The 9,735-nt window shown below is 60.6% G+C and overlaps 1 protein-coding gene across 4 annotated transcripts in view; it reads left to right on the top strand.

The window, feature by feature from the left end:
* RARA (retinoic acid receptor alpha) overlaps positions 1 to 9,529 on the top strand; it is a 42,527-nt gene extending 32,998 nt beyond the window's left edge. For all 4 annotated transcript variants that reach the window (XM_077779078.1, XM_077779079.1, XM_077779077.1 and 1 more), the window contains exons 3-9: positions 1,670 to 1,818; positions 3,075 to 3,216; positions 5,163 to 5,323; positions 5,569 to 5,745; positions 7,091 to 7,295; positions 8,123 to 8,281; positions 8,906 to 9,529. In XM_077779078.1, coding sequence (XP_077635204.1) covers positions 1,670 to 1,818; positions 3,075 to 3,216; positions 5,163 to 5,323; positions 5,569 to 5,745; positions 7,091 to 7,295; positions 8,123 to 8,281; positions 8,906 to 9,123 — 1,211 coding nt within the window. In that variant the 3' untranslated portion in view covers positions 9,124 to 9,529. The remainder of the gene's footprint in view (positions 1 to 1,669; positions 1,819 to 3,074; positions 3,217 to 5,162; positions 5,324 to 5,568; positions 5,746 to 7,090; positions 7,296 to 8,122; positions 8,282 to 8,905) is intronic.
* The last annotated feature ends 206 nt before the right edge of the window (positions 9,530 to 9,735 follow it).

The following is a 9,735-nucleotide window of genomic DNA, read 5'->3' as shown; positions in this document are numbered from 1 at the left end:
CCCCCCCCCCCCCAGCAGCTGGGCTCAGGCCTCTTGCCTGTCTGATTTGCTTGTCTGGCCTCTGGGAGGGTGAGGTGGGGGGAAAGCCAGGCCAGGGCAGTTCAGTGTTGGGGTGAGAAGCAGAGGGCCAGGGGAGGTCAGTGACGAGGCTGTGGATTGGTGGAGGTGTGGGCATCCACTGTTCCTTTGCTGCAGGCTGGCCTCTGGGCAGGGACAGGGCACGGGACCACAGCAGTGCTGGTCAGCCAGGCTGACCCGGGAAGTGGTGCCCAGGCCCTGCAAAGAGCCAGGAAAGCCCTGCCAAGGTTGTTGGCCTGGTTCCCGGTCATCAGCGGCCTGGCAGCTCCTGGTGTGTCTGCAGGTAAGGGGGGTTCGTATGCAGCCAGCCCCCAGTGTCCAGCTACTGCTTTTCTCTGTGCCTGGACTTTGGGGCCCCTGTGATTGATTGCCGTAAGGTGCTTGGACCGGAAGCTGCTCTGAGTTCCTTTGAATTCCAGAACCTTGTGTGCTGGAGTTTGGGATGAGACTAGATAGGATTCTGGGTTGTGGGAGGAGACCGGGATCTACCTACTCAGGGAGGCATCCATGCCCTTCCTTGGCGCTGGACAAGTAGACTCTGCAAAGGCCTCTGGGGGATGCCAGGTGGCACCTTGGGAATCTGGGATTGCCTCGGGTCACAGCTCTCATCCAGCGTGATACCACCCCTAAGCTGCTCAGGCTTTGGGCAGAGACAGCCCCCACCCAGCTCAGCTCTGTTCTGCCTGGGGTGATGGGCAGGGGGCCAGGCACTGGGGAGGATTTGGCTAGTGGGGGCTGCCCTTGTTGGCTGGGTCACCCCCCACCCCTCCCCCCACCACCACCCCACTTGCCCTCCTGAGGCTGAATAACCGGAGGGGGGAGGAGGGTAGTAACCCGGACATAGTATTGAGGGCAGACAGACAGAGCATTGATAAGAACAGATCCCCTTTTGTCATGCTGCTTCCCCCCTAGACAGGGGGCACCTTGGAGCAGTGGGCTTCCGGGGCCCAGAAGGACTCTTCTCCCTGCCTCCAGGGGTCCCCCTGCTTATCTCAGGGGAATCCCTACCTGCTCTGCTCTGCTCTGACATGGGCGACTCCTCTTTGTACACCCTGCCTTGGGTCCCTGGCCAGGGGATTGTTTAGGTGGAGGAGGGGCTGTGGCTGCTGGCTGAGGGGTGGAGAGGGGGGGAACGGAAGCAGAGGGGGTGGGGGAGTGGCCGCTTTGAATATCCTGTTGACCCCAGTTTCCTCTGCCCCCAGCTTGTGTCCTCTTCCTTCCCTCCTCATCAGACCTTAACTCCTTCCTAACTTGGGGGAGATGGGGTCAGGGCTTGAGAGCCAGGCCGACTCTGACCCCCAAACCTCAAGTGTAGCTCCGTCTGCATACAAATCTGATGGTTTATCCCCTGATCTTTCTGGTTTTGAAGGTGGGGTGCTGGGGGAGTAGGCAGGAGTGATGGGAAGCCGGAAGCGTCATTGGCAGCCTCATTCTCCAAGTCTGGCTGAGAAGTCCCAGCTTTCCTGAGACTGTCCCTGCCCCACAGTGAGAGCCCAGGGAGCAGCGGTGAAGGCTGGGAGAGGCAGGGTGGGTATGGTATTAGGGATGGTGACCTGGGTCTCTAACTGCCCCTCCCCTCTTCTCTCTCTAGCCATTGAGACCCAGAGCAGCAGTTCCGAAGAGATAGTGCCCAGTCCTCCCTCGCCACCCCCCCTACCCCGCATCTACAAGCCTTGCTTTGTCTGTCAAGACAAATCCTCGGGCTACCACTATGGGGTCAGCGCCTGTGAGGGCTGTAAGGTGAGTTGAGGGGGTCGCTGGGAAGAGCAGTCCTGATTGGATAAGTGGGATGTCCCCATTGCCTCATCCTGGAGTATGCTGGGGGCGGTGGGGGGTGAGGAGATGTCTCTGAAACTGCCGCCCTTGCTTCCTTCTGGGCAGAAGGTGGCAGATCCTTGGAGGAAGGGAAGACTGCATTAGAAACTTCCCACGGATGATCAGGAACCCCCAAAGCAGAGGTCCCCCCTCTGCCTGAGCCCCTCTCCGTCTCCATCCTCTAGCCAGCAGGGCGTGCGCTCCCTCTGCTGCCACCCAGGTTGCCATAGTGAGCTGGCTGCCAACTGGGTCTTGGCGAGGGACCCAGGAGGCCTGCCCCCAGTGGCCCTGCCTGAACCTCACCATGGCAGCCTGGCAGAAGGCAGCTCGGAGCAAGCGCCCTGCCTTGGCCTCGCTTTCAGGTGCCCAGGCTGTGGGCTCCCCGGGGTCTGACTGGATTTCCCCGCACCCACGCTAGGCCCCAGGGTGCAGATGTGGCTGCCACCTTTCCGGCGGCTGTGGGCATGGCTCTTCCCCTCTCCCTAGTGCCTGAGCGTCTGTATTGGCTCCTTCCCCAGAGATTGGGGCTCAGAAGCTGCACGGCTTTGAGGCTTTGAGGCACTGGGCTGCCCCTCAGCGTGGAGTGTGGGGCAGAGAGAAGGGCAAAGCACAAGGCTTTGGATGTGTGTCCCCGCCTGTCCTGTCTGGCTGTTCCCAGTTTGCCCCTGGTCGCGTGTCTCTGGTCAGCCTGTGTGTGCAGCCCCTGACCTGCCCAGGTCTGCCTGTGGTCACGGACATCTGCCTGGTCGGTGGCCGTGTGTCTTGCTGCCTCACTCCTGATCGCGTGTGCATCTCCACCTCTCTGGCTGGCCTGCGTATGTCCCTCTGTGGCCTCTTTCCCTGTACTCTGAGCGTGGGGCTTGGGTTCCAGAGCCCTGCCTTCCTCCATCTAGTCCCCTCTGCCCCTTATCCTGATGCACCAGCAGCCCTGAGGTCCTCCTCCCCGGGAGGGAGGAAGCCAGGTGTGTGGAAGACCACTGTCCACCTGCGGTGTTGAGGCGGGCACTGGGGGTTCTTCTGGGGGTGTCCTTGTTGGACTGTTTTCTTCACCTTGTCGGGCATGCCCCCAAAGGCTTGGGGCAGCAGGCGGCGTGCCCCTCGGCCCCCGAGGCCGGGGCCACAGGCCTGCACCGCTCCCGCCGAGGGTGCGGCTGACCTGACTCCTCTTCTTCCATACCCAGGGCTTCTTCCGACGCAGCATCCAGAAGAACATGGTGTACACGTGCCACCGGGACAAGAACTGCATCATCAACAAGGTGACCCGGAACCGCTGCCAGTACTGCCGGCTGCAGAAGTGCTTTGAAGTGGGCATGTCCAAGGAGTGTGAGTGCCCCAGTGCCGGAGCCGGCGCCGCGCTAGGCAGGGCCTGATGTGCTCCGGAGAGGCCATGGGACTAGGGGCGGGTGGATTGTGTGTGTGTGGACAGGAGCGCATGGTGGTCGGTGGTGGGGTGTGCGGGCTCGCGCTTGAGGACGGTTTGTGTACAGCTGCAGGACCCGTCTGTCTGTCTGTGCATCTAGCCAGCTGTGTGTCTGCGTATGGGCAGCCATTCTCGCATGCGGGTGGCCGTGTGTCCTTGCACACGCGTGCGTGCAGGTGTGCTTCCAGGCCCTGCTTAGCTTTGGGGTGGGGCTCAGGCATACCCAGCGGCCTCTGGATCATGCACCTTAGGGGAGGGCTTGCACTGAAGGGTGCCGGCTGGTGTTTGTCTGTTGTGTGTGTGGGGGGGTGCGTGGCTGGCACAGGGAGCCATTGTCTGGTGAAGCCTGGGACCTAGAGTTGGAAAAGAGCACTGGGACTTCTCAGGTCCCAGAGGAATGGGGGTTTCCAGTTTGGGCTCAGCTGAGGCGCAGTGGAGGGAGGGAGGGAGGGAGGGCTGGACAGGGAGACCCTCTTGTGTTGAATCATGGGTGTTGCCGTGGTGACCGGTGATTGATGATGTCAGAGATAAATGACGCTGACAGACGCCTCCTTGTCTGCGTGGCCGTTGCCATGGAGCCTGAGCCTTGGGGGATGGGGTGGGGGAGGGGGCTGTGGGACCCCCGAGCCCTTTGTGGGGAGGGCAGTGGAAGGAGGAAGTGGGGAGGGGACACGAGGAGCCCCAGATAGGAGCAGAGGGGCCCTGCCAGCTTCCTGCCACCTCCTGCCAAGGGAGGCAGAGGACGCATGGTCTGGCACCCAGGAAGTGGCGGCTCTACGCTGTAGAGTGGGTGACAGCCCGGGACCCTTCCCTTCAGGGCCCGGCGCGGCCACCTCCCACTGCTTCTGCCGCCTTCCACTCCCAGCTCCCAGAGCTTTTCAGCGCAGAAGGACCAGGGTGGGGACCCCCTCTCCCTCCCATCACCAGCTCCCCCTTTCCCTCCCTCCTCCTCCTCTCCGGCTGCTCTGTGCCCCGGAGCTGAGCAGCTGCCATTTCAATAGAATTAAAGCTTCCGAATGATAAACGTCTTGTCACAGCTGCAATTTTCTCTTCCCAAATTATCCCCCCCCACTCTCCCTCTCCCTCTCCCTCCTCTCCCTTGCACTTTATTGAATTNGCTGCCCCCTCCCTGGGCCCCCCACCCCCACCCTCTCTTCCTCCAGCGTCAGCAGCCGCCACCACTGGCCCTGTGAGTGATTGTGTGTCTGGGATAATCGGCTGGTAACGACCCCATCGCTTCTTTAAAGCCGAGTGGTGTGTGCGGCTCAGCGCCCCTGGTGATTTGTCAGCTCCCCCGGCTAATGGGCCGAGAGATTCTCCTGCCCGGCCCCCACTTTCAGGCTGGGGCGCTGCTCAGAGCCAGCCCCAGGGACCCCCAGGGAGACTGCTGCCAGGGGGGCTGGGGGCCAGCGGAGGCAGGAACCAGTCCTTCCTGGAAGCAGAGGGAGTAGGGGGCGGGGGAGGCAGAGCACGGAGCTGGGACCGGCCGCACACTTGCTTTCAGCCCTGGACACCTTGCACCCCTGGAGTGGCGGCTGGTGTGGCTGCGTGGGAGTACAGGGGACACGGGCTGGCCGAGGGGTGTGTGCGCTGTGGTCACGTGCTGGGGCAGGACTTGGCATGTGGGTGGTGGGCGTGGAGGGGTGGGCTGTGTGCCAACACCTTACCTGCATGTGTACTCGTATGTGCGTGGTCACAAGTGCGCTCCCGTGTGTGTGCTCCCGTGTGCGTGCGCCAGGCCTGGCTGGGTGGCTTCTGTGACAGCCAGCAGCTCTGTCTGGTGGGAGGAGCTCAGGCAGGGATGGCCGCCGCCCGCACCTGCTGTAACCCCAGCCTCTGTCCTCCACAGCTGTGAGGAACGACAGGAACAAGAAGAAGAAGGAGGCACCCAAGCCCGAGTGCTCTGAGAGCTACACGCTGACACCTGAGGTGGGGGAGCTCATCGAGAAGGTGCGCAAAGCGCACCAGGAAACCTTCCCTGCCCTCTGCCAGCTGGGCAAATACACTACGGTATGGTTTCCCCCGCCCTGGCAGGGTGGGATGCACCCAGTGCCACGGGGCCCATCTCACCCCTCCCCACCCCTGCCTGGGCCTCCATGTCCTCCCTTCCCCACTTCTCCTTCCTCCTGCTGAGTCTTGATCCAGGGGCTCTCAGGAAGTGAAGTGGGTGGAGGGCAGGCCTGTGGGGGCAGCGGAGCCAGGCTGAGAAAGGGGTACATGAGGAGAAGGCCCTCACTGTCCCCTGTCCCTCCCAGAACAACAGCTCAGAGCAACGTGTTTCTCTGGACATTGACCTCTGGGACAAGTTCAGTGAACTCTCCACCAAGTGCATCATTAAGACTGTGGAGTTCGCCAAGCAGCTGCCCGGCTTTACCACCCTCACCATTGCCGACCAGATCACCCTCCTCAAGGCTGCCTGCCTGGACATCCTGGTGAGGGTCTGCACCCTGCCCACCCGGGCACCGCCCCCGAGACCTTGGAGAAGGTCCTTCCACTCAAATAACTGCCCTCCCAAACACACCTTTGGAATCCATCTATCCAGATGCCCACCACCCGGTGTCCACCCTTCCTTTCCCCAACGCGTCCACCTGTCCACTGAGCTGCTCAGCACCTCGATGTGCCCATGCTTCACCAATTCACCTATACTTGCATCCGTCCACGCCAACCCCATCTTTCCACTGGAACTTCCACCCCACCACCCATCTGCCCACATCTTCATTCTAATAAAGATTCAGGACCCCTGTGTGGCCAGGCCTCGAGCTGAGTGTCAGGAACAGAGATGAACACACCAGCCCCTGTTTTGAGAACCTTCTGTGGGTGGAGGCAGCAGATACGTAAACAGAAGTTATAAAACTGTGCTGAGTGCTGGCTAGAGATGGGGGAGGGCTGTCCCTTCCCTCTTGGGAGCAAGAGTCAGGGCCCCGGAGAAGGCGTCCTGGAGGAGGGGGCATCTCGAGCTGTGTAGAAGGGGGATGTGAGAGGGCTCTCACTTAGGAACGGGGTGTGAAAGGCCCAAGGGGGTGTGAGACCAGCTGGGTTCACGAGACTACACGGCATTTGGTGGGGCAGAGGGTGGCGGGGCTGGAGGCAGGATGTGTGTGATGGGGACTGTCAAAGCCAAGGCTGGAAGGACTCGCCTCCATCCCCTCCCTGATGGGCTCAGCTCACCTGTCCCCTCTTGGCCACTTCCAGGGTAGGAGAACCTGGGAGGTGATGAGGCTTGCAGCTTCCTGGTAGGGGTGGGTAGGAGGAGCAGAGTGTGGCATCTCTGGGTAATCTCCTGTCCCTTTGCCTCAGATGCAGGAGTTTCAAACCTGGATCAGGGTGTGAAATGGTTGAAGCTGATACACATTTATGGAATTGTGTTGTGAACCCAGTCTCGGGAACTGTAGACGCGAACCTGCTGTGGTCTTTGCCTCCTGAAAATTCTAGTTTCCTTCTAAATTCTCTTCATGGATGGAGACCACGTGATCTAGGTCTGCACTGTCCCATACAGTAGCCACTCGCTGTGTGTGGCTCTTTACGTTTAATTAAGATTAAACATAGTTCCTCAGTCGCACTAGCCACATTTCAAGTGCCCAATGGCTACATTGTGGCTGATGGCTACTGCTTCCATAGTGCAGACCTAGGACATTTTGGTCATTGCAGGTTCTAGAAGGTTCTATCCGACAGCACTGGTTTGGCCACCTGCCAGGTGATCCTGTGGGGGATGCTAGTACTGGAAGTGCTGGAGGGATGGGGGTCAAGTCCTTGAACCCGTGCATCCTCTGCACCCAGATCCTGCGGATCTGCACGCGGTACACACCCGAGCAGGACACAATGACCTTCTCAGATGGTCTGACCCTGAACCGGACCCAGATGCACAATGCCGGCTTCGGCCCCCTCACGGACCTGGTCTTCGCCTTCGCCAACCAGCTGCTGCCCCTGGAGATGGATGATGCTGAGACTGGTCTTCTCAGTGCCATCTGTCTCATCTGTGGAGGTGGGCAGGGAGCACGGGGCTGCAGGGGGCAGGACCGGGGTGGTGGGGTGGCCCCCAGAGTCTCTTCCAGGGAGAAGCCCAGGGTCAGATCAGAAAGGGACCTTGGCCTCTGTCAGGCCCCTCTCAGAGCGGCAGACCGAGAACCCAGAGGGGCAGAGTTTGGTCTACGGCCACGCAGCAAGGGGGTGGCGGTGGAGACCTGAACTCTGGTTCCCTGTTTGTGGGCCGTGCTCCTTCTAGGGGACTTAGGAGTGAAGGCTTGAAGGTCAGACCACTCAGGTTCAAATCCTGGCCAGCTTGTGACCTTGAGCAGTTGTTTTGAACTTCACTGAGGCCGTATTTCTTTAAAATGGGGCAGTAATGGTCTCCACCTCATAAAGTTGATGGGGGGATTAAGAGGGTAATAAGTAAGGCAGAGTGTGCCTACAGTAAGGCCCAGTAAATGTTGGCTGCTGTTATTATTTTGTTAGGAGTTTGACATACTGTGCTGGGGTCCATGATGGGAGGGAGTGAGACCCACCTGGGCCGCCGCTTTCTGCTGAGGTTGCCACTGCCTGTGTTCCGGAGGGCCCATCCCTGTAAATTGGGTTGTCAGAGAGGGCCCTGGACAAGCCCCACCCCAATTCTCCGCTCACATGTAAGAGCCTCTTGGGGCCTTTCTCATAGCACACAGGCCTCATCCACTGCCCTGCAGGGGGAGGTCTCAGGAGCAGAGATCCTTAGCCTGTGGCCTGCGCGAGTGCGCCCTCCCGTGGCCAAGGCTGGGAGCGCGGCTGTGTGCCTTGCGTCTCTGAGGCAGCAGCTCAAGGGGGCATCTGGTTCCTCAGACCGGCAGGACCTGGAGCAGCCAGACAGGGTGGACATGCTTCAGGAGCCGCTGCTGGAGGCGCTGAAGGTCTATGTGCGGAAACGGAGGCCCAGCCGCCCTCACATGTTCCCCAAGATGCTGATGAAGATCACGGACCTGCGGAGCATCAGTGCTAAGGGTGAGGCTTCTGCACCTGGAAGGATGCCCTGTGTGTCTGCCGGGGCTGGACCCCGACACCTGGCCCGGGACCCATTGCCCATGCCCAGAGTCCAGCCCCCTACTTGTGAGCCAGCACGCCACGTCTTTGGGCCCAGGACGATGCCCCACTCACCCGGACTTCACCGTGCCCAGGTGACCTGGCTGTGAGCTCTAAGGTGGCAGTGTCACCTCTGTGTGGTGGTTGAGGGCATAGCTCTGCAGCCAGACCCTGTGGATGTGTGTCTTGAGCAGGTCACTTAACCGGCTCTGAGCCTCAGTTTCCCTGGGGGTTAATTGATGGTGTTTACAGAGTTGTTTTGAGGTGTCAGTAGGAGAATCCAAAACACTCAGCATCTAGGAAAGGTGCCCAGCATCCACCCCAGGCAGTCCGACCCCAGAGCATGAGTTTGGAAATACTGCTGCCCCTAGACCTGGGGGCCTAGGAGGGCTGGCTTATGTCAGAGAGCTGAGCCCTGAGTTCAGTCCACAGTGGATGCTGATACTGGTAGTACCAGGCCTCCCACACCTGTGCCCTCCCTCCCAGAGCTTTATGGGGCCTGGGGCCAGGGGCCCAGTACTGACCTCTGCTCCTCCTTTCCCACAGGGGCTGAGCGGGTGATCACGCTGAAGATGGAGATCCCGGGCTCCATGCCACCTCTCATCCAGGAAATGCTGGAGAACTCCGAGGGCCTGGACACTCTGAGCGGACAGCCGGGGGGCGGGGGGCGGGATGGGGGCGGCCTGGCCCCCGCCCCTGGCAGCTGTAGCCCCAGCCTCAGCCCCAGCTCAAACAGAAGCAGCCCGGCTGCCCACTCCCCGTGACCGCCCATGCCCCATGGACACAGCCCTCACCCCACGCCCTGGCTTTTCTCTGCCTTTCTACCAACCATGTGACCCCCACCAGCCCTGCCCCCCTCCCCCAGCTGTCCTCCCTTTCCTGGGGGACAGGAGGGAGGAGGTGGCGACTCTTCAGATGGAGGCCCGGGTGCAGATGGACTGGCTGCTCCTGCAGCCTGGGCTGACGTCAAGGGCAAGGTCGTGAACTGAGTGAGGACCCCTGGGCCTGGGCCTCAGGATGGAGCCTGGGGGCCTGGTGTTCATCAAGGCAGCCCTCTGCCCCCCTTGCCACATCTTCATCACCAGCAAATGCCAGGATCTGGCTCTCCCATACTCAGAACCCGCAAGCCATTGCCCCCCCCGGTCGGGAAACCCCCCCTGCCTCGGTTGGTGACAGNCTCTTCATCCCCTGCCATACCAACCCCCAGGTATTAATTCTCGCTGGTTTTGTTTTTATTTTAATTTTTTTTTGGTTTTGATTTTTTTAATAAGAATTTTCATTTTAAGCACATTTATACTGAAGGAATCTGTGCTGTGTATTGGGGGGAGCTGGATCCGGAGCTGGAGGGGGGTGGGTCCTGGGAGAGGGGAGCGGCT

Source organism: Crocuta crocuta, unplaced genomic scaffold (assembly GCF_008692635.1).
Source record: "Crocuta crocuta isolate KB4526 unplaced genomic scaffold, BGI_CrCroc_1.0 scaffold68, whole genome shotgun sequence".
Taxonomy (NCBI): Eukaryota; Metazoa; Chordata; class Mammalia; order Carnivora; family Hyaenidae; genus Crocuta; species Crocuta crocuta.
This window is presented reverse-complemented; position numbering and strand designations above follow the sequence as displayed.